Source organism: Drosophila willistoni, chromosome 3R, assembly GCF_018902025.1.
Source record: "Drosophila willistoni isolate 14030-0811.24 chromosome 3R, UCI_dwil_1.1, whole genome shotgun sequence".
Taxonomy (NCBI): Eukaryota; Metazoa; Arthropoda; class Insecta; order Diptera; family Drosophilidae; genus Drosophila; species Drosophila willistoni.
In genome coordinates this window covers 7,302,493-7,329,823 of record NC_061086.1, presented here as the reverse complement: position 1 = coordinate 7,329,823, position 27,331 = coordinate 7,302,493, and the positions used below count along the sequence as shown (strand labels likewise).

General features: G+C 39.9%; 7 protein-coding genes across 8 annotated transcripts in view; 4 read left to right on the top strand and 3 right to left on the bottom strand.

Moving 5' to 3' along the window:
• The first annotated feature begins 3,346 nt into the window (after window positions 1-3,346).
• On the top strand, window positions 3,347-6,288 carry LOC6650393 (MAU2 chromatid cohesion factor homolog). Its single transcript, XM_002073120.4, has 3 exons — window positions 3,347-4,046; window positions 4,106-5,400; window positions 5,474-6,288. The coding sequence occupies exons 1-3, from the start codon at window positions 3,918-3,920 to the stop codon at window positions 6,039-6,041; spliced, it is 1,992 nt and encodes a 663-aa protein (XP_002073156.2). The 5' UTR covers window positions 3,347-3,917; the 3' UTR covers window positions 6,042-6,288.
• LOC26530333 (zinc finger protein 26) lies at window positions 6,068-8,995 on the bottom strand. Its single transcript, XM_023180838.2, has 4 exons — window positions 8,831-8,995; window positions 8,139-8,768; window positions 7,633-8,080; window positions 6,068-7,572 (listed from the first exon to the last, which is right to left on the bottom strand). Exons 1-4 carry the CDS (start codon window positions 8,954-8,956, stop codon window positions 6,851-6,853), a joined length of 1,926 nt encoding a protein of 641 aa, XP_023036606.1. The 5' UTR covers window positions 8,957-8,995; the 3' UTR covers window positions 6,068-6,850.
• A 233-nt stretch (window positions 8,996-9,228) lies between these two features.
• On the top strand, window positions 9,229-9,691 carry LOC6650390 (transmembrane protein 141). Its single transcript, XM_002073117.3, has 2 exons — window positions 9,229-9,440; window positions 9,495-9,691. Exons 1-2 carry the CDS (start codon window positions 9,326-9,328, stop codon window positions 9,689-9,691), a joined length of 312 nt encoding a protein of 103 aa, XP_002073153.1. The 5' UTR covers window positions 9,229-9,325.
• Window positions 9,692-9,735: 44 nt separating this feature from the next.
• On the top strand, window positions 9,736-11,514 carry LOC6650389 (putative GTP-binding protein 6). Its single transcript, XM_002073116.3, has 3 exons — window positions 9,736-9,974; window positions 10,033-10,924; window positions 10,985-11,514. The coding sequence occupies exons 1-3, from the start codon at window positions 9,736-9,738 to the stop codon at window positions 11,423-11,425; spliced, it is 1,572 nt and encodes a 523-aa protein (XP_002073152.1). The 3' UTR covers window positions 11,426-11,514.
• LOC6650388 (dihydroxyacetone phosphate acyltransferase) lies at window positions 11,417-17,784 on the bottom strand. The gene is made up of 4 exons (XM_002073115.4): window positions 17,309-17,784; window positions 14,518-15,092; window positions 13,113-14,386; window positions 11,417-13,047 (listed from the first exon to the last, which is right to left on the bottom strand). The coding sequence occupies exons 2-4, from the start codon at window positions 15,053-15,055 to the stop codon at window positions 12,709-12,711; spliced, it is 2,151 nt and encodes a 716-aa protein (XP_002073151.3). The 5' UTR covers window positions 15,056-15,092; window positions 17,309-17,784; the 3' UTR covers window positions 11,417-12,708.
• Window positions 17,785-18,373: 589 nt separating this feature from the next.
• On the bottom strand, window positions 18,374-19,892 carry LOC6650387 (saccharopine dehydrogenase-like oxidoreductase). Its single transcript, XM_002073114.4, has one exon. It carries the CDS (start codon window positions 19,733-19,735, stop codon window positions 18,443-18,445), a length of 1,293 nt encoding a protein of 430 aa, XP_002073150.1. The 5' UTR covers window positions 19,736-19,892; the 3' UTR covers window positions 18,374-18,442.
• A 719-nt stretch (window positions 19,893-20,611) lies between these two features.
• Window positions 20,612-27,331, top strand: part of LOC6650385 (dedicator of cytokinesis protein 3) — a 28,785-nt gene continuing 22,065 nt past the window's right edge. For both annotated transcript variants that reach the window (XM_023180834.2, XM_002073112.4), the window contains exon 1: window positions 20,612-21,437. In XM_023180834.2, the coding sequence (XP_023036602.1) occupies window positions 21,404-21,437 (34 nt within the window). In that variant the 5' untranslated portion in view covers window positions 20,612-21,403. The remainder of the gene's footprint in view (window positions 21,438-27,331) is intronic.

Sequence of the window (27,331 nt, the reverse complement as noted above, 5' to 3'; positions counted from 1 at the left end):
GCCCAGCAGGGGCGGATGCAGCAGCGGCGGGCCCAGCAGGGGCGTATGCAGCAGCGGCGGGCCCAGCAGGGGCGTATGCAGCAGCGGAGGGCCCGGCAGGGGCGGATGCAGCAGCGGCGGGCCCAGCAGGGGCGTATGCAGCAGCGGAGGGCCCGGCAGGGGCGGATGCAGCAGCGGCGGGCCCAGCAGGGGCGGATGCAGCAGCGGCGGGCCCAGCAGGGGCGGATGCAGCAGCGGCGGGCCCAGCAGGGGCGTATGCAGCAGCGGCGGGCCCAGCAGGGGCGTATGCAGCAGCGGAGGGCCCAGCAGGGGCGGATGCAGCAGCGGTTGGCCCAGCAGGGGCGGATGCAGCAGCGGTTGGCCCAGCAGGGGCGGATGCAGCAGCGGCGGGCCCGGCAGGGGCGAGTGTGGCAGCGGAGGGCCCGGCAGGGGCGGATGCAGCAGCGGTTGGCCCAGCAGGGGCGGATGCAGCAGCAGTTGGCCCGGCAGGGGCGAATGTGGCATCAGTTAGCCCAGCAGGGGCTCGTATAGCAGCAGTTGGCCCGGCGGGGGCGAGCATGTCAGCGGTTGGCCCGGCAGGGGCGAATGTGTCAGTCGTTGGCCCGGCAGGGGCGAATATGTCAGCCGTTGGCCCGGCAGGGGCTCGTATAGCAGCAGTTGGCCCGGCGGGGGCGAGCATGTCAACGGTTGGCCCAACCTGGGCGAGTACGGCAGCAGCGTGCCCGGCAGGGGCAAGTATGTCCGCAGTTGGCCCAGCAGCGGCGGGCCCGGCAGGGGCAAGTATGTCCGCAGTTGGCCCAGCAGCGGCGGGCCCGGCAGGGGCGAGTATGTCGGCAGTTGGCACAGCGGCTCTCGGTACTGCAGCGGGAGTCACAGCAGTGGGTGCACCAGCAGCGGTGGGCGTGGAGGCGGCCGTTCTCGATGTGGAACGTGTGGCCTGCCGTGTCCCGAAATATTTATCTTTTCGGGTGGTCATCCCACTTCTGAGTTGTAAATAGCTATATTTTAAATAATAATTAGAAGGATGGATTAGTATTTTTCCGATTTGATTCTGGTCGTCTGCGCAGAGACAACTTGTTCGTTTCGTCGCCGGAAGAGAAGAGAGACGCCGTCTCTCAACCTATCGAAGACTTATCGCTAACCATCGATACTTATTACTCACAATCGATACTTATCACTAACAATCGATACTTATTACTAACAGTCGATACTTATTACTAACAATCGATACTACAATACCGGTTTCGGTATATACATGAGTATTTAACAGACTTTAAATAATTGGAATCTTACAAACGTTAAAAAAAAAATTTATGTACTTTGGTAAAAATAACGTACTATATTGTGCAAGTTACAGTCAAGTAACTAGTAATACAAATGCATAATAATTGCATAGTTTTTAAAGCATTCGTTGATGGAGAAAAGCCCAGGCTACGATGGCATCGACGCAATCACCATCAAGTGCTTGCCTTCGTCAGTGATTCAGCGCCTTGCCAACTTATTCAACAGGATCTTTGATCTCTGCCACTTTCCCACCCAATGGAAGTGCGCAGAGATTATAATGATTCCGAAACCAGGAAAACCGGAGCATGATCTCGCCTCCTACCGTCCAATTAGTCTGCTGGCAATACTCTCCAAGGTATTCGAAAGAATACTTTTGGCCAGAGTGTTGCCACTACTGGACGAAGGTAACTTGGTCACTGAACACCAATTTGGCTTCCGACGACATCACGGCACCCCAGAACAATGCCACCGTATTGTTGGGAAGGTTCTCGGCTCCTTCGAAGACAAGCTCTACACATCCGCTGCCTTCTTGGACATCAAGCAAGCATTCGACCGTGTCTGGCACGACGGGCTTCTGCACAAGCTGAAGATGTTGCTACCTGCTCCCCATTTAATGGTTCTGAAGTCGTACCTCGAAGACAGACGCTTCTACGTCAGATATGAAAGCTCCATGTCCGAAATCAGGCGCGTCAATGCGGGCGTTCCACAGGGCAGTGTGCTGGGTCCTATCTTGTACACTCTGTACACCGCAGATATGCCAGTGCTACAAGACGATCAGCTTCTAATCGCCACATATGCAGACGATACTGCGTTTCTCGCCTCTGCTTCAGAACCATCGGCAGCCTCGAGTCTCATCCAGGAACAATTCAACCTTCTGGAACCATGGTTGATCAGATGGAACATCTGTGTGAATGCGGACAAGTCACAGCACATCACATTCGCCACTCGAAGACTCAATTGCCCCCCAGTCAGCCTCCATGGCACGTGTCTTCCGAGAGTGGATTGTGTCAAATACCTAGGCCTCATCCTAGACCGGCGTTTGAACTGGAAAGCCCATCTCAAAACTAAAAGGAAGCATCTAAATCTGAAGCTGTCCAAGATGCAGTGGCTACTCGGCAGGAGATCCCAGCTCAGCACATTCAACAAGTTGCTACTATACAAGGCCATACTAAAACCTGTATGGACCTATGGCATTCAACACTGGGGCACGGCGTCCGACTCAAATGTTGAAATCCTCCAACGATTCCAAAGCAAGCTACTCCGCAATATTGTCGAAGCGCCCCCCTTCGTGCGCAATTCTATCATTCATAGAGACCTCAACATCCCATCTATCAAGAGCTAAATTCAAAGATACGGCACACGATACTGCTCCAGACTGGAAACCCACGAGAACACACTGGCTCTCAATCTGCTGGACAACAGCACGCAGTCCAGGCGTCTTAAAAGATGCCATCCTCTTGACCTCCCCTTCAGACCAATGCCGGACTGGTGAATCTACGCGGTTGGCCCGATGCAGCTTCGTCATATTCCCTGAAATAACTTTTCTAATCTAATATACCTGCTTTAACACTCAAATTGTATTCCTGACATTGTGTTTTATTTAACTATCTGCCAAACAACCTAACTTTGCTGTACACTGACATGTTATTTATACCATTCCTTACATTTGCTTATTGTCCCCTTAGGATAGATCGCAAATAAATAAACAATATGAACAAAAAAAAAAAAAAAAAAATTCGTTGATATAAGTATGTCGTGGGTCTAGGAGCTTTATAAAATTAATGAATTTTTCATCTTCATCAAAGGATAATGGTCGCATATCTGTTAAAATATACTCCATAAACGCCACATCAAGCTTCTTTTTACGCTTGTTTGAAGATTCATAAAACGCGCCTACGTATCTATCGATTTTGTTAACCGTTGTTGGAAATTCATTTATTCGCAGTGTTGGGTGTATATGATTAAGGTGGTCAAACAAATTGGAGGTATTTCCACTTGTCCTATAAAGCTTACCACATGAATGACACTTACCATCAATAATTCTTTTAAAGAATTGCCAAACTTTAGATTTGGCAATGCGTGGTTTCTTGGCCATTGTATTTTCATCTCCCACATTGCAGATGCCGCCATCTATACATATGTGAAAAACCCCATCGCGTTGTATTTGTTCACTATCGATAGTGGATAAAAAATATCGATGGTGGCGCAGAAATGTAAATATTCGATACCTCGATAGTGCCATCGATAGTTTGCCAGCTCTATTCTGCGCTAATTTTTATTCTTGTTTTGTTTTCCTTTTGAAGTTAACTGCAGATTAAGTAAATAATATTTTACTCCATTTTGATGTTAAACCCACTCACAAGATATTGGGGAAATTGATTCAACTGGCCAAAGTAAGGTGTAATTGAGCGGTAATCGCGTAAAGAATTGCAGAGGACCACGCCGACTCTGGACCATTTCTTTTTTTTTTTGCCATTATGGCCATCATCATCAGAGTCAGCTAATACATGACCTTGGAACTTGCCTGCGTCGTTCAGGCTTACAGATGACGAAATTGCTAACTTAAATAGCGATTGTAACAAAAAACAAAACCTCTTATTGGATATTTATTATTGTAAAAGAAAGTTGCAAAAATGAGCGGGCCAAGCAGTGCAAATCCCGCAGCTAGCCAAGATGCCTGCTATATATCACTGTTGGGTCTGGCGGAGTATTTCCGTACCTCCCAACCCCCGAATATCAAGAAATGCATTCAATGCCTGCAGGTAAGCACGAAATGGAATCTAAACAGAAATTCTACTACAATATAAACGTTTATTTTTAGGCGCTTTTTACGTTTACGCCGCCATCAAAAGTGGAGGCACGTACCCATTTGCAAATGGGACAAATTCTGATGGCCTACACCCGAAACATTGATATGGCTCGACAGCATTTGGAGAAGGCATGGAATATTTCGGAATCTTTAATGAATTTTGATGATGTGAAATTCGATACGGCATCGTTGTTGGCCCAGTTACATCTGCAGACAGAGCCAAGTTCAAATGCAGCCAAGGCCATGCTTCGACGAGCAGTGGAATTATCACAGAACAATGTCTATTGGCATTGCAAACTATTGCTGCAATTGTCCCAGATACATGCAAGCGATCGAGAATACTCATCTGCCTCCGAACTGCTGGCTGTGGGCGCAGACTCAGCCGAAGAGGCCGGAGCAACATATTTAAAGGTATTATTCCTACTATCACGCGCAATGATCCTAATGATTGAACGGAAAACCAATGATGTTTTGGCCCTACTCAATTCGGCTGGACAGATTATTGATAATAATATACCCAATCCACATCAAAAGGAATATCTTAAGGTATTCTTTTTGGTCCTACAAGTTTGCTATTATTTGGCCCTGGGCCAAGTGAAGACAGTGAAGCCAAGCCTAAAGCAATTACAAATGTCCATACAAACGATAATGGCACCAAATTGGCCATCAGATGATACGATCTTTGGTTCAAATCAATTGGAAATGTTTGTATGGCTACCGAAAGAGCAATTATATGTATTAGTCTATCTGGTGACAGTTTCCCATTCCATGATGGCTGGCTATATGGATAAGGCGCAAAAGTATACAGAGAAAGCATTGACACAAATTGAAAAACTAAAGCTACAAGAGGACAAGCCCATATTGTCGGTCTTCAAGGTAATACTGCTCGAGCATATAGTAATGTGTCGCATGGTCATGGGTAATCGGGAGTTGGCAATTCGTGAAATAGCCGCAGCACGCGATGTCTGCCTCGCGGCGCCGCAGCGCAGGAGTCTTCTGAAAAGGCATTCGGCCCAATTGCATTGCCTCATTGGTTTGTATGCCATGTCCACCAGTTTCTTTGATCATGCCGAGCGACAGTTCCTTGTATGCGTCAGCGAGACCACCGAAAGAGATTTGAAACTCTTTGCAAATCTTAATTTGGCCATTATCTATTTGCGTACCAAGCGCGAGACGGATTTGAAGCAAATTTTGGATGCTGTCTCCACGGAGAATACCCACACCTACAGCAGTCAAGCCCTTATGGGTGGCTTCTATTATGTCCAGGGTCTTCATGCATTTCATAAAAACAGCTTTCACGAAGCCAAGTGAGTGATCCTCTCCCTCTCTTTGACTTATCGCAATGTTTAACTTATCCTTTTTTGTTGTTTTTTGTTGCAGACGCTTCCTGCGTGAAACTCTTAAAATGGCCAACGCAGAGGATTTAAATCGTTTAACGAGTTGCTCTTTGGTCTTACTATCGCATGTCTTTCTTAGCATAGGCAACTCCAAGGAGAGCATGAATATGGTAACTCCAGCTATGCAATTGGCCAGTAAAATACCCGATATACATGTCCAACTTTGGGGCTCGGCAATATTGAAGGATCTGCATCGTATGTCCAAGGATGCGCAGCATGAAAAAGAAGCCTATGCGAATCATGTGAAATATTCCGAGAATTTAATAGCCGATCAAAGGAAATGTGTTCAAAGCTCGCATCATGAATTGGTCAATTGGTTTCATGGTGATCCACCGATCACAACGGGTGCACCTTTAACTTTACCAGTGATTCCAGAAGCAATCAATAATCCTGTCACACCGTTAACGCCATCATCAGCAGCAGTAGCCGCCACCGCCGGTGCCGCCGCCTCCACGACGCCAATGACTCAAACAAATGTGGCCGTGGCATCTACCTCAGCTTTGCAGCCCCCAGTGGGTGCTGTTGCAGGGCAATTCGGACAATTCTATTAGAACAACAACAGCAACAACAAAGTGAATTTAATATAAGATATTTTTCATTGTGTAAACTACAAATTACTCGTACAACTATTTTTTAGTATAAGTTAAAAGCTAAAAAAACTTAAAATTAAACATTTTTATCCTTAATTTAAAAATAATTCCCACAGGGAAAACAACACCTACAGAAAGAAACACGAGTCCAAGTTAGAGGAAAATCGGGGTTTGTTTTAAATTGCAAATATAATATATATACCTACTAGATCGATCATTCTACTTATATCTGTATGTGTGGGAGTTGCAAAATATATTATAGACATCTGATATACTATTTGGTAACTATGTATGATTTATATGAAAAAGAAGTGTGATATAACAAACTGTATCGCATTTCGATACTAGCTATCTATATATATATTGAGCAATCTGACTATAGTTATTAAAGTTCACCGTTACCTTTAGGAGTTACGGGGATTATATATATGTATATGTATCTGAACTGTATATTGCTTTAGGGCCTGCTTTACCTTTTCTTTTGCACAGTATACTTCGAAACTTACAGTTTTAACTTGAAAATATAGATTTATGTTGGATGAAATTAAAGACAAAAAATAAATGTATAAAATTGTAAATAAAACATGTTCGAAAAAGTTACAAAACTCAATGCAATAAAAAAGATTTTGATACGAAAAGAAAATGAATATTAATTGGAAAATTCTACAAAAAAAGCACTACCTAGATTAAATCTCTCAAGAATATTCCCCGATCTGGCAAGTATATACAAAATATAAAATGATTTTCAACCAATTTCCCTGCTCTCAAATTTAAAGCAACAAAGCTGCCTCTTCGTCAACTTCCTCCTCCTCTTCATCATCATTGTCGTCTGCCTCTTCATCCGTGACTTCCTCGAGGCCAGCATTACCATTTTCCTTGTTGCTAAATAATGTGAAATGATGGACTACTGGCTTGCCAGGCTGTGCTTGCTGCTCCTGTTCCTGATCGTGACTGGCCAAATGTTTGCGATATTCGGCCATCGTCTTGCAACTCTCGTTGCAACGGGAACAGACATACAACTTATCGCCACATGATCTTTGGTGCATTTGACAATCGCCACGTTGGGTAAAACTCTTTGGACAGAACATGCAGACATAAGGACGTTCCCCCGTGTGAGTGCGACGATGATTTTTGAGGACATTCAAGGCAGTGAAACGCATGGGACACATTTCACATGCATAGGGTCTTTCTCCAGTGTGTTTACGTTTGTGTTTGGCCAAAGAGCAGCTGGTGGTGAACTTGGCCAAGCAGACATCGCACTCAAAGGGCTTATCACCCGTGTGGGTACGAATGTGGGAGGTTAATTCTGCTTTGGTTACAAATGAATTTGAGCATTGATCGCACTTGAAACTTTTTGTTTCCGAGTGACGCAATTTGTGCTGCCGTAGGTTGGCATTTTGAGTGAAACTCTTGCCACAAATATTGCACACGAATGGCTTCTCGCCCGTATGGATACGCATATGATCCCGCAATGTGGATAACATGGTGAAAACTGCAAAGGTATGGATATAGATTGATTCGTTTAAGTTGAGTACATTCAGCTATTATTTACCCTTCTGACAAACTGAGCATTGATTCCTTAAGTTCCGCTTGTGCCCCTGCACCATGTGCCTGCCCAATTGCTCTTTCGATTCGCATCGCATGCCACACTCTTGGCAATTGTAAGTGCCATGAGTTGCTTGATGCTCCACCAGATGATCTTGCGAGACGAAAACCTTATCACAATCTTGACATTTGAAATTACGATTCGTACAACCATTTTGTCGGCGATGTATACTCAAGGACTTCTCCAAGGCAAAGCCAGCCTGGCAGCGATCGCAGTGGTACTTTAATTCAGCTGCAGCCATTGCTGCTCCTGTTACCCCTCCTCCAGTTGGTCCTGCTGTTGCCGCTGTAGTGGTATTTAGCGATTTGCGCAAACGTTTTGATGGCGAAACTTCAGCTTGCTCCTCTTGTTTCTCCGCGGCACGACGTCTGGTTGAACGCTTTGATGATGGAGCCTACAAAGAAAGCATTTAAATATATGTATGTGAGTCGTATACATTGTTTGTTACCTACCGGAAATTCCTCCGTTGTTTCTTGCGGTATTGCTGGCTGGGTCATCTCTTGTTGGTCCTCCTTTTGTTGGTTCAATAATTTGGCTGCACTCTTACGGGTGGTAACCTGCATTGGACTTGGCGGTGGTAGGGGTGCTGGCGAAATCTCTGTCTCTCCATTTGCGTTGTTAAATATAGAGAAATTATATTCATTTGCTATTTTATCCACTACGGTTTCATATTTCATATGACCATCATTCTTCTCCGTGTTGCTGGGTGCGTCATGTTGGGCTAGCTCGTACTCGAAATCCTGACCCTGATCTGCTTCATCATCCTCACGCGGATCTTCAATCACTGAGCTAGTATTAATCTTGATCTCCTGATGAATAGTTTCAAGCACGGGAATCTCATCTGTTTGGATTTCAATTGAAGTCATTTTCACGGGACTTGCAGTGGCCTGAACTTCCTGCTCTTTGGTGACCACTTGTAGCTTTGGAGCCACCTGGTCTTGCTCTTCGGGCAAGGCATCGGGCAACAGTTGGCGTAGAGTTCGACTTGAGTTTTCGCATTTGATTTTAAACGAATAGCAGTGATTTATCTCGCTCAGGCAACTAAGGCAAACCTTTTCGGGTAAATTATTCTGACGTTTGGGCTAAAAATTTGAGTTTCAAGACGAGATTAGGTTTGGTGTTTGCTAGAGAATTATTTGTTTACCTTTGTTTTGGTGAAGTCGCTTAACATATCGGCTAAGCAATTACCGCTGCCAGAGCCTCCATCGTAGATTGATAGAAATGGACCCGATAAACTCAAACAGGTCAAACAAATCTTCTCAATATCCATTTTTATAAAATGTTTTCCATAAAAACAAACCAAAGCCAATGTTGATTGGCGTTGCCAGACTGTTATATTAGAATTCTGACATACCACTAAAAAAGAAGTTAGGGTAAATATTTCGGGAAGTAAATAAGAAATCTGTCCGAAATTAGATTGAGTATAAAAATATTAAACTTTTGAGAAGCTTTAGGTCTCCTTAAGTGTTTGAATTTATTATTTTTGAAAAATATATGGCCAGATTTAGCTATTTCCAAAAAACTCTTCTTTGGCATCGCTTGAAAATCACATTGGCAAACAGCTGATCTAGTTGCAGGTTGGTGCCGGCAAATTAATTAAATCCTTTAACTAAATATTTAAAACAAAACTTCGACTATTATGAATGATATAAAACGCTTAAAGGATCAACAGCGCGACAAACATCCTGGCTTTGATGCCTATTTGGATTGCATGACCCGTTCCCTGTTTACGGGTTTGGCTGCTTTTTGTTTGGGTAAATTTTTCTTTAAAAAAATTGCATAATAAAACTAAATAAGCTTGGATGCAGGTTTTTCTGGTACTTATTTTGGACAGAAGATAGTGCAAACCAAAATTCGCTATCCCGTCAAATACAATATACTATTATCATCGCTGGTAGCCACTGGAGTGTCGTATCAAACGACATCAACGAGAACCAAATCCTGTCAAGCGGCTTGGATGGCCTTTGAGGACAAACATACAGTTCTTAAAGAGGACACATATTAAGAAGGGAAGTGTATATATAGAGTTCTAAGTTAGTATAGATCAACATGGCAGGATTAAGAAATTTTATAAAATTGGCAAAATGGAGACCTACTTTAAGTTTGGCTTTAGCAAGCCAGCAACGCAGCAAATATACCCAACATCAGGGAGTCAAGGGGATTAGGAATCGAAAGAGCTATTTCGAGGCTCAAATGCAACAAGGGAAACGTGATGACGATAATGATGAGCAGAATGGTGATTCTAGGTCAAGCGGAGAATTGTTTGATATGCGTTTTCTAGATGATCGGTAAGTTTTAAATTAATTAACCCATCGACTTATCTAATTCTCTTTATAATGTTGATAGAGCGTATGATGAGGTGGCTGGTGGAGCCATGCGTATAACACGTAATGTGGCGACCTCTCAGCAGGTTCTTATCCTTCAGCCGTATGTGAAATGGTCAGCTAAACGTAACCTACCACAAGATGTTAAACCAGAGGATCAGTTGGCGGAGGCGACAGCTCTTATACGTTCGCTGCCCAATTGGCAAGTGGCTAAAGCTCTTAAGGTACCCCTGGAGAATTTGAAGCGTCGAACTCTATTCGGATCTGGCAAAATAGATGAACTGAAAACTCTTATAGCCGATCTTCGCCAGGAAATGTCACTCACTTGTCTTTTTGTCAGCAAGGGCACACTGTCATTTGCCCAGAAACGTTATCTGGAGGAGGAATTCCATCTACCTGTCATGGATCGCTATTCAGTGGTCATACAAATCCTTCGTCTACATGCTACAAGCGCTGAGGCCCGACTCCAGGTGGCCATGGCCGAATTGCCGTATATTTGGTCGCAGGCCAAAGATGCCAGTGCAAGTCAAATTCGTCGACAGGGTTATGCCTTAAGCGATTTGCAGAAGGAGATTCTAAAAACACGAGAACGCAAACTTCGAGCCGAGCTGGAGCAGGTGCGTCGACATCGCCAATTGTTGCGCCAGAAACGGAAGCAACAAAACTATCCCATTATATCCGTTGTGGGCTATACAAATGCCGGAAAAACCTCTTTGATTAAAGCCCTAACAGCGGAAAGTGATGCACTGCAGCCGCGTAATCAATTATTTGCCACTTTGGATGTGACAGCTCATGCCGGCCAATTGCCTTGTAATCTTCAGGTCATATACATGGACACAGTTGGATTTATGTCCGATTTGCCAACGGGTCTATTCGAGTGTTTTGTGGCCACTCTAGAAGATGCTATGCTGGCGGTATGTTCCATACATGTAAATGTATTGTAATCTCTTCTAATTTTCTATCTCCTTTACCAGGACATCATTATACATGTGCAGGATATATCGCATCCTTGCCACAATGCTCAGCGCAATCATGTGGAAAGTACTTTACGTTCCTTGGCCTTCAATGTGGGCGGTGAACATCAGCCGCCCATTATTAATGTCTTTAACAAATGTGATCTAGTGCCAAATGCTGATGACCATGCCGAGGAGAGTACGGCTCACCATAGAATATCAGCAAGATCACAAATTGGCCTTGATCCACTTCTACTTGATATTGAAGCGCAAATCCTCTCTGTCACCGGACGTCGTAAGATTCAGATGCGCGTGCCCAGCGGCGGACCCGAGATGGCCTGGCTATATAAAAATGCCGCCGTCATTGATACCCAGGCCGATCTGGAGAATCCTCAACGTCTGCTAATGCAGGTGGTTATTAGTCAACGTACTTTGGAGCAATTTAAACGGGAATTTTGTTGATTGTAAATGAATTAAATACTTTTATTATTGCTGTTAGGTGTTAGGATTGGTGTTTAAGTTTCTATATAAATATAAAATTCACTATTGTATTGGTTTTTCGTTTTGTATATAAAAACATGTTATACAAGAACACAAAAATATATTGTATTTTGGTTTTGTATGTATCGTGTATATATTGCACATTTTGTAGCTCAGTTTATCATTTGTGTGTGTTGTGTCGGTTTGTGCGGCAAACTTTAACTAGGAATGACGATCAGATCCAAGTAAAAGTGTTAATGAATTATTTTATCCACAGTGGATTGATTAATTTCCAGACTAGGTTTTTTTCAAAAGGTCTTCAAAGAAACTAAAGAATCAATGCAAATATCGATACGATATTATGAAATTCAAGAAACACTCTCTGTAAAATCTGAAAGAATTGGCTAAATCAACATCTTTACTATTTCTAGTCCAAGTTATTGAAGGTCTTTTGGGAATATAATTGTTTTTAAATTGTGCATGACTGTAGTACAATTGATATTGGCACGGTTAGATCACAAATTAGCATTAGAATTGAATTTATTTTGTCTAAATTAAGATATGGGAATGATCAATCAGAATGATAAAGGCAAGATCGTGAGATCAACCAAAGTAGATATCCACAATTAATAGGAAATTCTGTTTAAGGTTTTTGTGTGATGTCTTATTGTTTCTGTGTTTTGTGCTTAGTTTTCCTGTTTGTTTTCTTTTTTTATTTTGTAAGAACATTTCTATATAGAATATATATTTATGTACTATATAAGTAGTCATATTTCGATGGGACCTACCAATAATTTATTTAAAATTCGACTGAAGGTGGCAATTTTTTGTGTTGTTATTGGGTGTTAATGACTATTTCTAGATATGGCAATGAACCGAAAAATAAAAAACAAATAATGCGCTAAAAAAATTAATGAGCAAACCACCAAAACGATAACCACAACCTTTCGGTTTCCCAATATTTCCCCCGATTATTAAAACCCGATTCCTAAAAGTTTTTCCCACCGTCGTTTATCCTTTTAAATGGATGATGATGTATAAATGATGAATGAAATCAACCAGCAAAGGAATTGCCAAATGGGAGCAACAATTACAAAAACGAATAGAATGCAAACGATTCGACAATTCTTGAGCAAGCCAACAATGAATGAACTTATTCGACTAAAGCTATGACTATGCTGATGACAATTATTTGTTTGGGCGGCGGCGGCGACGGCGGCGAATGAGTCATCTATACCCAATCGCTTGCCATTTGTGGCCATCAGTTATAATTTTGCTATATGAAACTGGGCCTGCTGATTGGCCGCTATCGAGTACTGAGCAAATGGCATTAGTTGACAGTATTCCAGTAGCTGTAATTCCAATTCTTTTAAACATTTGCCCGTACTCTGGGCACTGGGTATAAGCATTTGGCCTGTTTCCCGGGATTTAAGTATATAGCCACGTTGAATAAGAGCATAAATGGCTATATTCAGATTGTCCAGGGCCAAGCAATAGGGATGAACATGAGAGGCAGCTCCATCCTGCTGTTGCAGCAATCGCTCCACATGCTGTTGCACACGTACCAGCAAATCCTTATTGCTAAACTCCACATCAAGAGGGAGCTGCAAATATATAGGGCATTAAAATATCTATAACACAAGTTTTTAAAGAATATATGATTACCGACCTGCCGCAAGGTAACAGCCAATTGATAATACAGGCACAAAAATGGAGCCAAGGCCGCCAATATGACACGGGAACATTCGTTATCCTTAACACTAATTGAACCATTCGGTTCCAGTTGTAAGACATTCTCATTGACTAACAACTGAAGATGTGTTTCAAATTCAACTGCCTCACGATTGGACTCAATGATAAACTCATGCTGGAAGAGTGTATCCATTGAGGTTACATGCGTATGCAATGCCGCCAAGGTGGCACTTCGGGACTCTGGAGTATTTGACTTTTGTCTTTGTTGCTCTTTCAGGCCAGCCAGCAATAGATATGCCGGTCTGGCCAACCAAAACATGCAGGGATTAATATATAATTGAAGGGCTAACATGGGTACGGCCACCGCCATAGTTTGTGGACTCAAAGCATGAGCCTTTAGACGCTTCACATCGATTTGGGCGGCCAATTGCTTGGCTTTCATGGGTGTAAATTGCAGGCGTGCCCGATTAAAATTAACTATATTCGAATGTATTTCCACTGCATCAATTATATCCGCCTTAATGTTATTGGCATTCGTGCTGACATGAGAGCCCAGTTGCTCGAAGATCCGTTTTAGATGCAGCAATCCCCGCGAGAGTTCATCAATATTCACCGTACGCTGAGCATACAATTGACTGGCATAGTAGAGGCTCAATAAATTGAACGTATTGATCACAATGCGTCTTTGCTGTTGATAGATAACCTCATTAGCCAATTGCTTAACCAGCTCAATCTCCTGACGATTCAGTTTCTGCAGATGTCCACCCACACCGGCACGTTGCATCCGTTGCCCGGAAGTATGTCCAAAGAATTCACGCACCGAAATCGGTTCACCAAAATCCAAAAACATTTTACCAAAACGTTCATCGATGATTTTTAGCGCTTTGAAAAATCCTTTTGTCGATTCTTTAGGTTTGGGCACACCCAGCAGTTCGTAGACAAAGAGTTGCTCTTCCAGAACCCTTTCATAGGCCACACTAACCGGCACTATAGTAACATCGGGCACTTCGCCCGTAAAGTAGGGCAACAGGGCCATCGAAAGGAGGCCAACTTTTGGTACTAAAGCCTTGAAATTTCTTGACCTTGTACCCTCGATAAAGAATTCCACTCCAATGTGATAGCTGGCAACCAGAGCGTACATATACTCCCGAAATATATCCCAATAGAGCTCATCATTTGAGAAACTGCGCCGCATGAAAAATGCTCCCGTTTTCCTTAGCATAGTTCCCATGCCAAACATTGAGTGGAAATCTAAAAATTAAGAAAATAATATGATTAATGCATGTGTAATTAGTTTATAAGCTTTGAACTTAAAATGCATTAGTCGTAAGTCATAAGGTTAATAATAACGCTTGAAATTTTTGGCTAAATGACTCACTTACCCATGCCAGCTGCTATACCCGGTATTTCGATATCATAATAATAACATATATATGACATCAGTATAAAATCCATATAGCTACGATGACTGGGTAGATATAAAACTGGACAACGACCCATATCTTTGCGTACATTGGCCATGCTGGCCGAATTCACATAAAAGCCATCACAAATCCTTTTGCCAATGGCCGTTATGGCAATGCCACACCAACGTATTATGGCCATATTCCGATCCAAACCGATCTCATCGATAATCTGTTTAGCCTGCTGTTCCAATTGTTTCAGGGGTTGTTTTGTCTCCCTCGCATAGTGCTCCAAGATCGCATGAAGTTTCTCACTTTTGAGCACATGTTGCTTAAGCTTTTGAGGATTTAGATATCGTTCGAATTCGTAGGCCACTTGCGGATTATATTCCCTGGTCATGGAGGCTTCTTTGCCAGTTTCTATGACATTCTCGAAATTCAGCATATATTCTCCGGCCGTCGTGGATGTCTTTAAATTGGAGGCGGGTGGTGATTCATTAACTCTAGATGACTTCATACTGAAAATTATTATTCCGTAATAGTTTTAGCTCAATCTGCAATATATAAAGAGGGAAACAAAACTTAAGTGCCTTTTAGTTTAACTGATTGAAAACTATGTCTGTGCACTCTTGGACGCACATTGACAAAAGTCCGTGTGTGCTGTCGAGTGGAAGAAGGAAAGGTTTTGGTCTGGTCTCGGGTCCGCGTCTCTCTCAAATCCGCTTGTCAAAAGGCATTCAAACCACTCACTTGACAGACATCAACTCAAATAGGCGTACACAAAAACACACACATTTGCCCCAGATATCTTCTTACTGTTGTTGTTAGGAAGGTATTATCATTTATTTAGTCGTTTCTAAGCCAAACGGTCTCTAATCAGTTAGTGAACGACGCCAAAAGAGACTCACACTCACTGTTCTACTAAGCATTAAAGAGGTGAGTGCGTGAAGAAAATAACCGATCAAGTTATTATAAAAAAACTTTTAACATATCGAATGTCCTATACTCTGTAACTTTAACTAAACCTGATAACTATCGTTAAAATAATCCAAGGGATCCTCATGGTCCTAACTCACACAACATTTCCTTTTACATAAGTACCAAAAACCATAAATTTGTCTTAAAACTGAAATATTAAATTTTACCAAAATTTATAAGAATTAAGTAAGTTTATCGAAAAATAGTTATATTTTATGACAATAATCTTTCTTTTTACTAGAAAATGATTTTGATGATGAATGATCAACAGCTTATGATCGGTAATTACTCAAGAATATTGAGTTTAAATATTAAATCAAGAATCTTTAATAAATCATTAAAAATTAACCAAAATAAAGTGATTTTGAAATCATCTGATTATAATTGGTCTTCCGCCTCTTTAAAGAGTATTGTAGATATGGATTGCAAATTTGTTTACTATAAAACAATGAACTATAGAATAGGAAAGAATTATAAAATTAGGAAACGTTTAATCCAAGTTGGTAACTTATTTAGGTATATTTTATAGTAATATTTTACGCAATCGATGTGTCACTTATCAGACACGCTTTCACTTCCAAGTGCGTGTGGTGGTGCTGGACGTCGTCGTCGCCGTCGTTGGCTATCAACAAGCGGCGCAGATGGCGTTGGCGGCATTGGCTTGTTATCAACGTCACTCATCAGGTGAGCACCGACAGTAGTAGTGCCGGTTACCCGGAACACTAACAACAGCTACAAACACATTTAGAAGTATAAAAAACCGAGTTGCACCCAACAAAATTGCTCAAGCAGTTAAATTAACTGGGAAACCAATTGCTAGGCGCAGTGTTTCTTAACCTAAACAAATAGAGGCTACACACACACACACGCACACAAAGAGTATATATACATAGATATACATATAGGATGTATACACATGATAAAGCCAGGGCAAACACCTGATATTCCTAGGAACATTTATGCATTATTAAGAAATGCAAATTTGTTCTTGAAATCGTTTAGTAAAGTGGCTCATACTCTTAACTTGACTCAGCCTTAAAATGGGTTGAAAACTTTTCTATGGGTGGTTAACAAATGTAATATACCTCATTTTTAGAAAGGGAATGCAAAAAACAGTTGCTGCACTTCTCATAAAACAAATTTTCAACGCATGATTTACGGAAGGGATTAGGTTATACATATATAGTATATATAACCCCCGGGAATCGAGGTTCGTCAATGTCGCTGCTGTGGAGAAGTTGTGCTTTAAGTAGCTACATTTGTTTTTTTTTTCTAACTAAATTGCATTGACATGTGTGACAACTAAAAAAACACTTTGTTTTCTTTTTTGTTTTTTTACTTAACTCAAGCTAAATCCTCAACAAACTGCAATATGTACATACATACATACATACCGACTTATTGTTAAGCAGAGAGACCCACTTTCTATATTTAGGCAACATTTCAATTACTTCACCGGGTATATAAGGCTTACACAATTGGTTTTTTTATGAGTAAATTGTGATAACATAAAAATAAAAACGTAATTTTATCACAATGTATATATTTTTAGAGGTAGCTTTTGAACTTTAATTTAGGAAGACAACTGAAACATAAAACAATTTTTTATTGGCGACATAAATCATACTCTCCCCATCTTAATATGCTATAAAAAATAGAGTAGTTTATAGTCGTCTTTTCATTTGATAGCCAATTTCTTTTATTTATCGTTCGATACACAGACACCACACACACACACACATAAACAATCAAACACTTAAGGTGCTTTCACGTGGAACTGGCATAGCCTTACCGTTTAATTGCATTCGATCTGCAAGATGAAACTTAAATTAATTCAAAAATTTTTGTATGCGCTTTCGGGATGAGCCGCGCTTAACTGCGAAGCTGCGTTTCACTTTGTTTGTTGTCGGCGGTTGGCGAACAATCAATAATCCAGCCAGTCGTCTCGACGCAACGACTTGTTTTGTGTACTTTTGGCAGCTGTGTGAATTATATAGTAATCCGATCCGACCGGTTGCGACTATTTCAACGTTTTTTTTTTCTATCCCAAATGGGATTTCTATCGCGAATGGTTTTTATGGTAAAATCAATACACCCTTTTTGGTGGGAGCATTAGAATGGGCATTTCTTGTTTAATTTGTGCCAGCAATTGCTTCTATAATTATTATTAAACTTTGTAAGCACTTTTCACTTTTTTTATTCATTCAAAATCAAATTGTTTTATTTCGATTGCAAAAACATGTCCGTCAAGTTAGCGACACTGTTAAAACTGTGTTAGTGACGGTCCTCTGTTAACCCACTGTTAACGCTTTTACATTTTTAATTTTAAATTTTTGCAGCTATTTATTAACTTTGACTTTATTTGAAACAAATAAATAAATATAAAGTTTTTTTTTATGTTTTCGTATAGCTCCCCTTTAAAAACACGGCTCAATTAATATTGAACGCCGGATTATTCCCAATTATTCATAAAAATCCCCACCGAGTTTGATTAAAAATTTTAGCACTGTTTTTGAGAAAATTTCTTTTTTATGGACCAACCATGATTTTCTCCATTCAAAATGTAGCAAACAAATACGTCGATTTTATCCGCTTAAAACTAGACTCCACGAACACGGCATAACGACGATTTAATTCCAGAATTTTAGGGGGACTTCCTGAAGTATGTTAAGACAGTTTCTTTTGAAAATTGAGGAAAGTTTCCGAGAAAAATGGATAAATGAATCCAACTTGTTTTTGCTGCATTTGGAGACTCTCGAAATAAACAAAACTCCCCTATCTCTGTTAACTCATTTCGAGCATAACAGGGTCGCAAGTGAGTTAACAGGCTGCAAACAGCTGATGAAACCGCCAAGCATTTTCAAACCTAGCACATAAATTTATTACAGTTTTAAAAGATTTCTCCACAATAAATAAATAACGCGAATTACTTATTAGCTACAATTTCAAACTTAATGCCATGTTCGTGCTTTTCTAGTTCACTGATCAGACTTGTTTTAGCGAATGCGGCACCCGGTGGCAAAACACCACCAGTATCGGGCATCTTGTCGCTTTCTAGGAGAATTGTCCGAGCCGTAGATAGGAGTGCCACACAGGTTGAGCCATAGCCAGGATTGGGACCGGTTACACGCACCGTCAATTCCTTAGTGGGTGGGCTGGTATATTGATCGGTAACCTCTGCCAATCGATCGGATTTTGGCCATCCTCTTGCTTTCATGGTCATCTTGAAGAAGGAACGTTCCATACGCGCTTGACTGGGACCGGTGCGTGATGCCATCCCACCAGAAAAGAAGCTGGGATATTTAAGCAGCAACTGACGGCCAAACTCGAACTTGGCGAATATTCCAACGATAAGGGCCACAAAAACCACAACACTGGCAGCTAACCTTGAAGGGAGAGTTAAATAAGCCTGCATTTGGACAGGTCGCTTCTTATCATGCTCATAGAGGTAGCGTTGTGTTCGCATGATCACTGAGCGATCCGTTTCCGGGAAGGGCAGGAGCACTTTATCCACTTCCGTAGAACGAGAAAACGGAGGACGTGCCTTTAGTTTTGGAGAGAAGTCTGGCAGACGATCCGGAAACAGTTCGCGGCGTATAGCCTGACTTTCGCTACGATTGGCAATGGCATGGACGGCACTTTCCCAAGTTCCCGTGTTTAGAGATGCACGACCCAGTCCTTTGGTTCCACCCTTGACTCCCATATGAACAAAAGATTCCACAGAGTTCACCACTCCATCGAAATTCTTTTCGATAAATTGAACACCCATATCGGCGGGAATGGAGTCAAAGCCACACGCACTTATGACGTAGACACCCTTCTCTTTGGCTTTATAGTTGTACTTGAGTTGCATGGTTTCCATATATTGCGGTTCTCCACTCACGTCCACATGGTGTGTTCCGGCCTCAATGCACGCCTTGACAACCTTCTCGCCATAAAAACGATAGGGTCCGGCAGTGTTGACAACAATGCGGCAACGTTTGGCCATTTCCAGCAAAGAACTCTCATTGTTCACGTCTGCTATGATGATGGGCGTTTGCGACAGATCTGTTTTGGCCTTGTCCCCCATTTCCTTAAGTACGCCTTGCAGCTTCTCATGGTTACGTCCGGCTATGCCCCAACTTAGGCCTTTAAGGACTGACACCGCTTCGAAAACGGTATATTTGCCAGTGAATCCTGTAGCTCCAAAAATTATGGCATCCAAACGTTTAGCTGCCATTTCAATGTTAAAATATATTCCTAAAATAAACCAGCACTTTGACCTGCTTTAAGTAACTAGATGTTTCGGTATTACTATCAATCAGACTAACTAGTGGTTGTATATATATTACTGATAGCAGGTGAATGACAACGCATGTCTTTATCGTCGTCTGATCAGTGTTGTCAGAAAGTAAAATTGTTTTGCCGCCAAAAAATCTCAATGTTTTAGCCAGAGTTTTTTAAAGAATTGTTTTAATTGAACATCTTTAGAATCTTTAAAAATTATATAAAATAATAGAATAAATGCTTTAAGTTTCTATATATCGGCGATATATGCATATGGCATAAGCGTAATTTCCTCAAAACAAAAATCAGGCCAAAACCGCGCGCGTTTTTATTCACCCAATTTTTTGGGAAAAGCACTGGCAAAATTTTACTAAGGAATATACAGTGAAACCTCGATATAACGAACTTCGTTATAACGAAAAACCCAATATAACGAATTTTTTGTTAAGTCCCTTGAAAGGACTAAGGTTTTACATTTCAGTACCTATAGCGAATCAATAGATATAACGAATAATTTTGCGATCCCCCTCAGATTCGTTATATCGAGGTTTCACTGTAGTTTAATTTACTTTAACTCAACTTTTTTGTTTTTAACTTTAATTTTTAAAAAGTAAAAATCTGTGCAAGAAATAAAATTGATCAATTTTACTGAACATATTGCAGTGCTGTAAACTATTTGGTTTTATACTCCCGCCCTTTTCGACCCACTGTAAATCGATTGTGCGGCTATCGATTTCTAAAGAAATTTGTACAACTGGTCACACTAAATGTGGGATTTTACATTTTCAGAAGAGCTGGTAACACTTTGTTGTTGTTATTGTTGTTTTTGTTTTCATTGCGAACGGTTGTGCGGACGGATATTTTAAAAGTTCGAAAATTTTGGAATAATTAAGATAATGAGACTTGATATCGTATATTTCTTTCACTATTAATTAATGTGCTAATTTTGTCACCGATTTGCTTCAACCAAAAAAAAACAAAAGTGTCGATTTTGTTTACATTCGTAATTGTCGATTGCGCGGACTCAATTGGAATATGGCAGTAAAAACAATTTAATAAAAACGCAAATAGTCCAATCAACAAAGGAGAATATTAAAAATGAACTATTCGCAGGAAGAAAGGAAATGGCGTAAATTAAATAAAGTGCGTTAAGAAAGAAAGTAGTGAAACAGGGAGGAATTCCCAAAATGAAATCATATTGATTTTCTTGTTTGTGCAAACAAAGGCAACAAAAGCAAAAAAAAAAAATCAACAACAACCACTTTAATATTTTGGCACTTTCAAGTGGCAAGATGAAGATGTGTGCAAGATAAAGATAGATAATCAAACGGGCGACAAGTGCAACTTATAGTCTTATTGCACCTGCATCTCTCGTTCTCTCCCTCTCTCTATCTCTCTGTGTGTGTAAAAGTGAACAACAAAAAAAGCGAAAGTTCAGTTTTCAATGTTGCAAAAATAATATAATGCAAAAGTGTGTGGACTATTGTCATTGAAATTTCCCCTATAAAAGGTAAAAAAAATAATTTCGATCAGGAGACCCGGCAAGAAGGGAGTGGCCGGCGTCCGGCAATATTGCAAATATTGGATTTGAAACAAAACGAACCGAAAGAAAGCTCCAAAAATGTGGATACCATCAAATAACAAATATGGAGTTGGTAAGTACGAAGATAAAAACAGAAACAGAATCAAATTTTAAGCTAAGCGATTCCGTATATGTACATGTATGTATGTATGTATATGCATTGTCTGTCCCCCTCTAAAAGAGCCAACCCCACAAAAGCACACGACCCAGCTATAAGGAAGTGTGGAGGAGGAGGAACCGGTAATGCGCGGGGGTCCGTGCGTCACGTGCACGTTCACATTAATATATACCGACATCTGTCTGTCTTTGTGTGTGTGTGTGTGTGTGTGTTGTGTGTGTTGATTCACCATTTTTTCCGCGAAACGCCGACAAGGCATCCCAAATCCAAAATATACAACCACCCAACCCCACCCACAACCACCCCTTGCCTTAGGTAGGATGTGGTGGTGGCTGCGGATTTTTCTACTTATTTTTATACTTTGTATTTCATTCAAAGAGATTTTCAATTTTTTGTTGTGTTGTTGTCTCACGTTGTGATTTTCCGACCTATGTATAAGTATACATATGTATGTATATCTTTCTCTTTTCTTAATTTGCTTTTGACATCGTCCTCCTCCCCACCCCTAACACCACCCCATACCATTTACTTGTTGGCCCGCCAGTCTTGCCAATTGACTTTGCTGCCTGCTTCAAGTGTGTTGCCAATTGAAATGCTTTTGTAATTATAAATACAAATATCGAATGCATCGCAGTTTGTATACACTAACTAAAAGAAAACTGATATATTATACAGCGGTCTAGTAATCTGCTCGACATTTAAAAGTAAACAAAGTTTATCGTTAAAAATTTTTGTGGGTCCAATATTTTGTGTTATATTTTTTACTCAATGGAGTTACGGTTACCCTTCATAATGAAATTTCAGAGGGTTTACTAAGAATCTACTGGATTATGCACAAAATAAATGGAGTGTGGCATTTTGGTAAATCCAAGTGACTCGATATTACAAAGAGAAAAATACTTACAATTATAGGTTTCAACCGGGTTAAGTAGATACAGTGGCGGATCCTCAGGGTGTGAAACTAGGAAACTTCTCCCCCTAAACCGGGACTTTGCCTATGAAATTGGCTAAATTTCGATATAAATCAAACGATTTTCCCTTACCTGATTTTCCCTTACCTTCTACCTGATTTTCCTTTACTAAATGCTTGGGTAAACTAACCAAAAAATGCCCCTGATTGATAGGCGATAAAAAGTATCTAATTTTAATGAATATGAAATATGCCATTCGACAGGAAATTTCACTTCACTTTCTTTTGAAGTTCAAGGAAAAAAGTACTTTAGTACAAATTATTGTCGGAAAATAAACTTGTCCAAAGGACAAAAAACTTCCATACAAAATTCAGATTTTCAGTTGGCTCCAATCGAAGTTTTGCTAGATATACAACTCCTTCAAAGAGTTCATACTCTGTAATATTTAAGATTTTGGCAAAAACGTCTTAAATATTTGACCACTCAAAAACTGAGTTTTCTTTGTTCAAATGCAAAAAACGGAATAAACCATTTTTACGGTTTATCATTTTAATGCAATAACCAACAAATTTCTTAGGATTCGAGAAAATCAGACCTAAAATCAACAAAGAAAACGTCATAAAATCGTCATAACGTCGCCGCCACTGTATATATGCAAAAAAATGGCCAAGTTTTTCTTTTAACAACCTTATTCTACTTAGTTTTATATTGTTTGAATTTTATTTTGATAAGAAATTAAGACATATGTTTGTGTATATAGTATTTCTCTTGGCAATTTCTTTACTGATTTTCTTTTTACATTATCATTTATTGTATTCGTCACACTTTCCGCTTTAATAGCAGCGCTTAACAAATTGCTGTCATGAGTGAGCTTAAGGTAGCGGGAGGAGGATGGGAGGGGGAGGGCGGCAGGTTGGGGGCGTCGGCATGGATGGCAGCTGTTTACAGATGCTATTTCAAGTTTTTCATTCATTCATTGTCAGATTGTTCGTGTGGTTGATACCCTAACAATAGCAAATTTTATGCATTAATTTATACAATTAAATTGATTTTAGGTTAGAGAATTAATTAATGTATTTTTTTTTAAACATAAGTTACGTTGCGGTTGTAAAAATGTTATAAAAAGTATGTGACAAATGCATTAACTTTCTAAAATTCTAAGCGTTAGATTCATCTTAAATTTATTAAATAATTAACTACTAGTCAATATACCAAAGAAATAGTTGTGTTGCCTATTTCTGTCTGTATATTTGGGCTTCTTTACTTTTTTCCCTCATTTTTTAAAGAGTATATTTAATTTGTTGCAATATCCATAAGATTATGCCTGCTGCAGCTTTTAGTTGAAGCTGTCATTGTTGTTTTTGCTCTACATTTCATGTTTGGTTCTCCTTTCTGAATGCCAAGAGAATCGGTCAAAGTTTACAAGAATCAATCAGACTGCGGTGCCATCCAAGCAGTCAGTCAATCATTCAAACATCACCAGTCGACCATCGGGAAGTCTTTGCTAGCTTCATTAGCGCCGTAAAAAGCCAACGCCCTAACCTTGCACAATGCCCAGTGATGAATTGAATTGAAAGTGCCGGGTTGAGTTAGGGGGAGATGGGTGGTGCAACAGCAGCCTTCGCCACGTGCTGGGCGTCTGCTCTTTGGGCCAATGACTTCATTCAGTTGTTCCCAGTGCCAGTGCCAGTGCCATTCTTTGTCCAAGCAATTATTCATTTTTGTTGTTTTTGAATTGCCCTGCCAGTTGACTGAACACTCCATGCGACAACCCTGCCTAAAAGAAGATGAAGAACTAGACGGGGTCTCCAGGGTTTCCATGCGGGCCGAACAATTTTGAAAACTATGTGCTGAACTCACAATCAGTAGAAACTTTTTGGCAAAATGAAAAAAAAACCAAAGAACTAAAAGCAAAGGCAGCCTCTGTCTGCCTTCACAAACTGGACGGTTGGGCTCGTCGACCGGAAGTTGCCGGTCTGCCTTTTCCAGCGAATTCCGTTGTCGTTGTTGATGCCGTTGCCTCTTTGCTGCTTGGGCAATAATTTTGTAGTTTCAACTTTAATTTAATATTCATTTTATGCATTTGGCCAATGGAACAAAAATGTATGCAGCGCTTCCTTCCTTTTTTTTACAAACTCACAACACATACATATGTACATTACTTCTCTCCCCCGCAAACACACAAACACACACACTCTCATGAGTGTGCATAAAATTGATTCATCTTCATTGTTTAATATGCTTGGCGGCAACTTTTTGTGAGTTGTGTGTTCATTTCGGCAGTTGCCCCGTTGATTCGTTGCTCGTCTTAAACGATTTATTTATGAATTACCATTTGTAGTAAAGAGAGAGAAAGAGAGCGATAGAGGGGGGTGAGGAAGGGGGTGCTCTATGATTAACTACGCACATACACGCACTTGAATTTATCACAGAACTTCCCAGTTTGGGGTAAGCACTATCGATAATCGGCCATATAGCACATTTGCCAGATGGTTTTTAATAATTTATGCACGGGAAATATTGTAAGCATTCCGGAAGTTACGATAAACACGCCGAAATCAATATGCCCTAATAGAAGACTGTTTAAAATCATTTTTTTTAAACCATTTTGGACTTTTTGAACTAAAATTATAAATTACTCTCGATAGAATTAAATGCACAAAGCCGTTAGCTATAATATAAATAATAATCCTTTCAATTAGAAAATGCTTTGCAAGATAATCTGCCCATATATGTACATGCATATGTATATATATATATGTATATCTTGTAAATGTAATTAAAACTTGTTATTAAACACAAAAGAAAACAGGATAACGAGAAACTAATACACCCGACTTGTACTAAGTTATCAGTCGATTAAAGAGACGCCCTATTGTCTCTGATAAATGTAATCAGATAAGACAACTCAACCAATCACTTTTACCTGTCTATACACAAACACACACCCACACGCATACAAACAAACGCACACAACTCAAATCAAGAATTGAATACTCTGTGTAAATATTAATAATTAACAATTATTTATATATGCCGCTTCCGTTGTAAACGGGAATCGACATTCTATGGTCAAACAATTGACGTTTATTGATGGTTTTTTGGGTGGTTCTGTATATTTAAGGACCGCAAATGTTTGTCATTGTTGATTTTACATCTCTGATTGATCATTTAAATAAGCAAAAATTACAACAAAATATATGTAAATTTAAGCAAATGAAAAGCTTTCAATTGACTGACTGGCATGTGCAATGCATTTAATTATACAGAGAGAGAGAGATAGAAAGAGAGAGGAAAAGAGCAACTGAAATGCATATAATAAGCAAATATTCTCATTGCATGCCTCATCAACATGATTACACGTACAACCACATGCATATGTATGTATGTACATATATATAGATTATATATCGTCCATATAGTATAGTAATGTCACTGCTTGTCAATCGAGTGGAATGGATGAAGAAAAATGCTGAGCATTGTTTTAAACTGATTAGTTGATAGTTTCTCGTTTTGCTGTTCAGAACAAGTTTCTGTCTATCATTTTGCATTCAACTCTTTGATTTTAGACAGGGATGTTAATGACAGGCACACACACACACACACAGTCACACACAAATACATATATAATTGACATCTAGGCCGTGCTTCCTGCCTTAGTTGGTTAAAAGGACTTGATAGTTTTAAACAAATTTATTTTGACCCAATTTGAACATTGAAGACAATAAATTTTAATTTTAACTTGTTTTTCGGGCCCCTTTTAAAAATATACCCATTTGAAAACCGAAAGAGTAATAACTCTTTCATGTTGGTCTTCTAATAAAAATCATGCTTCTTTTTTTAATTGATTAAAGAACAAATCAAAGAAACAAAATCATTCATTCAAAATTTAAAAAAAATAAAACAAAAATTTTTTAAATTCTGAATGTGGGACCAAAAGTGTTTCATGTACTTAAACTTTACCTCATAACTTCTTACTTTAGTATTTCATATATACATATATTTCAAATGAAAAAAAAATGAAGTAAGTAAGTCGTCTCGCCGACTTAGGTATACCATACACCAGTAAAGCAAATATTTCAACTTTATTAAACAAATGCATTTTCACATGCTTTTCACAAGCATATCTTAATATCTCGCTCACTCAATCATACGAGCACCCTAGCGCGATCATCAGCCAACGGCCAACTCCGGCCTTATGGAAAAACGTTTATATGCATAACTCGACTGTTTTTTGTCCAATTTGTTATTTTGCTAGATATTAGTATTAAATTTAAGTGTGCCAAATTTGATTGCATAAGGTAAAAAAATACGGGAGATAATCAAGTTTTTCAAATTACGGGGGCGGAAAAGGGCGTGGCAAAATTTTTATATATACAAAATGTGTGCATTTAATAAACGAATATACATACCAAATATGGTGTCTTTAGCTGGAATAGTTTTTGAGATAAACGTTTTTTTTAAATTGCGGGGGCGGAAAGGGGCGTGGCAAAAATTTGAAATAAACTTGATCACTCTACATACTACACGAGTGTACATACCAAATTTGGTGGCTCTAGCTCTTACAGTCTCCGAGATCTAGGTGTTCATACGGACAGACGGACGCACGGACAGACGGACAGACGGACATGACTAGATCGACTCGGTTGTTGATCCTGATCAAGAATATATATACTTTGTGGGGTCGGAGATGCTTCCTTCTGCCTGTTACATACATTTTGGCGACTTTAATATACCATTTCACCCTATGGGTGTATGGTATAAAAACAATTCGTAAAAGCATAATTAAAGTTTAAACCAAAGAAAATATTTGACAATATTGACTTATTAGCTTTTTTTAGTTTTTTCTATAGCTTCGGAATCCCCTAGATTTTTAGTTTTTATACGTTTTACTAATTAGAGATCTTACAACGAAGTTCAAGGTATCATATCTGTAGG

Excerpts from the sequence above, each read along its gene's own strand:
- LOC6650390 (XM_002073117.3), top strand. The coding sequence starts at position 9,326 with ATGAATGATATAAAACGCTTAAAGGATCAACAGCGCGACAAACATCCT. Across the intron at positions 9,441-9,494 it reads TTTGGCTGCTTTTTGTTTGG|GTTTTTCTGGTACTTATTTT; the intron begins GTAAATTTTTCT and ends GCTTGGATGCAG.
- LOC6650389 (XM_002073116.3), top strand. The coding sequence starts at position 9,736 with ATGGCAGGATTAAGAAATTTTATAAAATTGGCAAAATGGAGACCTACT. Across the intron at positions 9,975-10,032 it reads ATGCGTTTTCTAGATGATCG|AGCGTATGATGAGGTGGCTG; the intron begins GTAAGTTTTAAA and ends TAATGTTGATAG. Across the intron at positions 10,925-10,984 it reads TAGAAGATGCTATGCTGGCG|GACATCATTATACATGTGCA; the intron begins GTATGTTCCATA and ends CTCCTTTACCAG.
- LOC6650393 (XM_002073120.4), top strand. The coding sequence starts at position 3,918 with ATGAGCGGGCCAAGCAGTGCAAATCCCGCAGCTAGCCAAGATGCCTGC. Across the intron at positions 4,047-4,105 it reads AATGCATTCAATGCCTGCAG|GCGCTTTTTACGTTTACGCC; the intron begins GTAAGCACGAAA and ends GTTTATTTTTAG. Across the intron at positions 5,401-5,473 it reads AACAGCTTTCACGAAGCCAA|ACGCTTCCTGCGTGAAACTC; the intron begins GTGAGTGATCCT and ends TTTTTGTTGCAG.
- LOC26530333 (XM_023180838.2), bottom strand. The coding sequence starts at position 8,956 with ATGGATATTGAGAAGATTTGTTTGACCTGTTTGAGTTTATCGGGTCCA. Across the intron at positions 8,769-8,830 it reads GCGACTTCACCAAAACAAAG|CCCAAACGTCAGAATAATTT; the intron begins GTAAACAAATAA and ends TCAAATTTTTAG. Across the intron at positions 7,573-7,632 it reads ATGCTCAGTTTGTCAGAAGG|TTTTCACCATGTTATCCACA; the intron begins GTAAATAATAGC and ends ATACCTTTGCAG.
- LOC6650387 (XM_002073114.4), bottom strand. The coding sequence starts at position 19,735 with ATGGCAGCTAAACGTTTGGATGCCATAATTTTTGGAGCTACAGGATTC.
- LOC6650388 (XM_002073115.4), bottom strand. The coding sequence starts at position 15,055 with ATGAAGTCATCTAGAGTTAATGAATCACCACCCGCCTCCAATTTAAAG. Across the intron at positions 14,387-14,517 it reads GGGTATAGCAGCTGGCATGG|ATTTCCACTCAATGTTTGGC; the intron begins GTAAGTGAGTCA and ends CTTAATTTTTAG. Across the intron at positions 13,048-13,112 it reads TGGCTGTTACCTTGCGGCAG|CTCCCTCTTGATGTGGAGTT; the intron begins GTCGGTAATCAT and ends ATATATTTGCAG.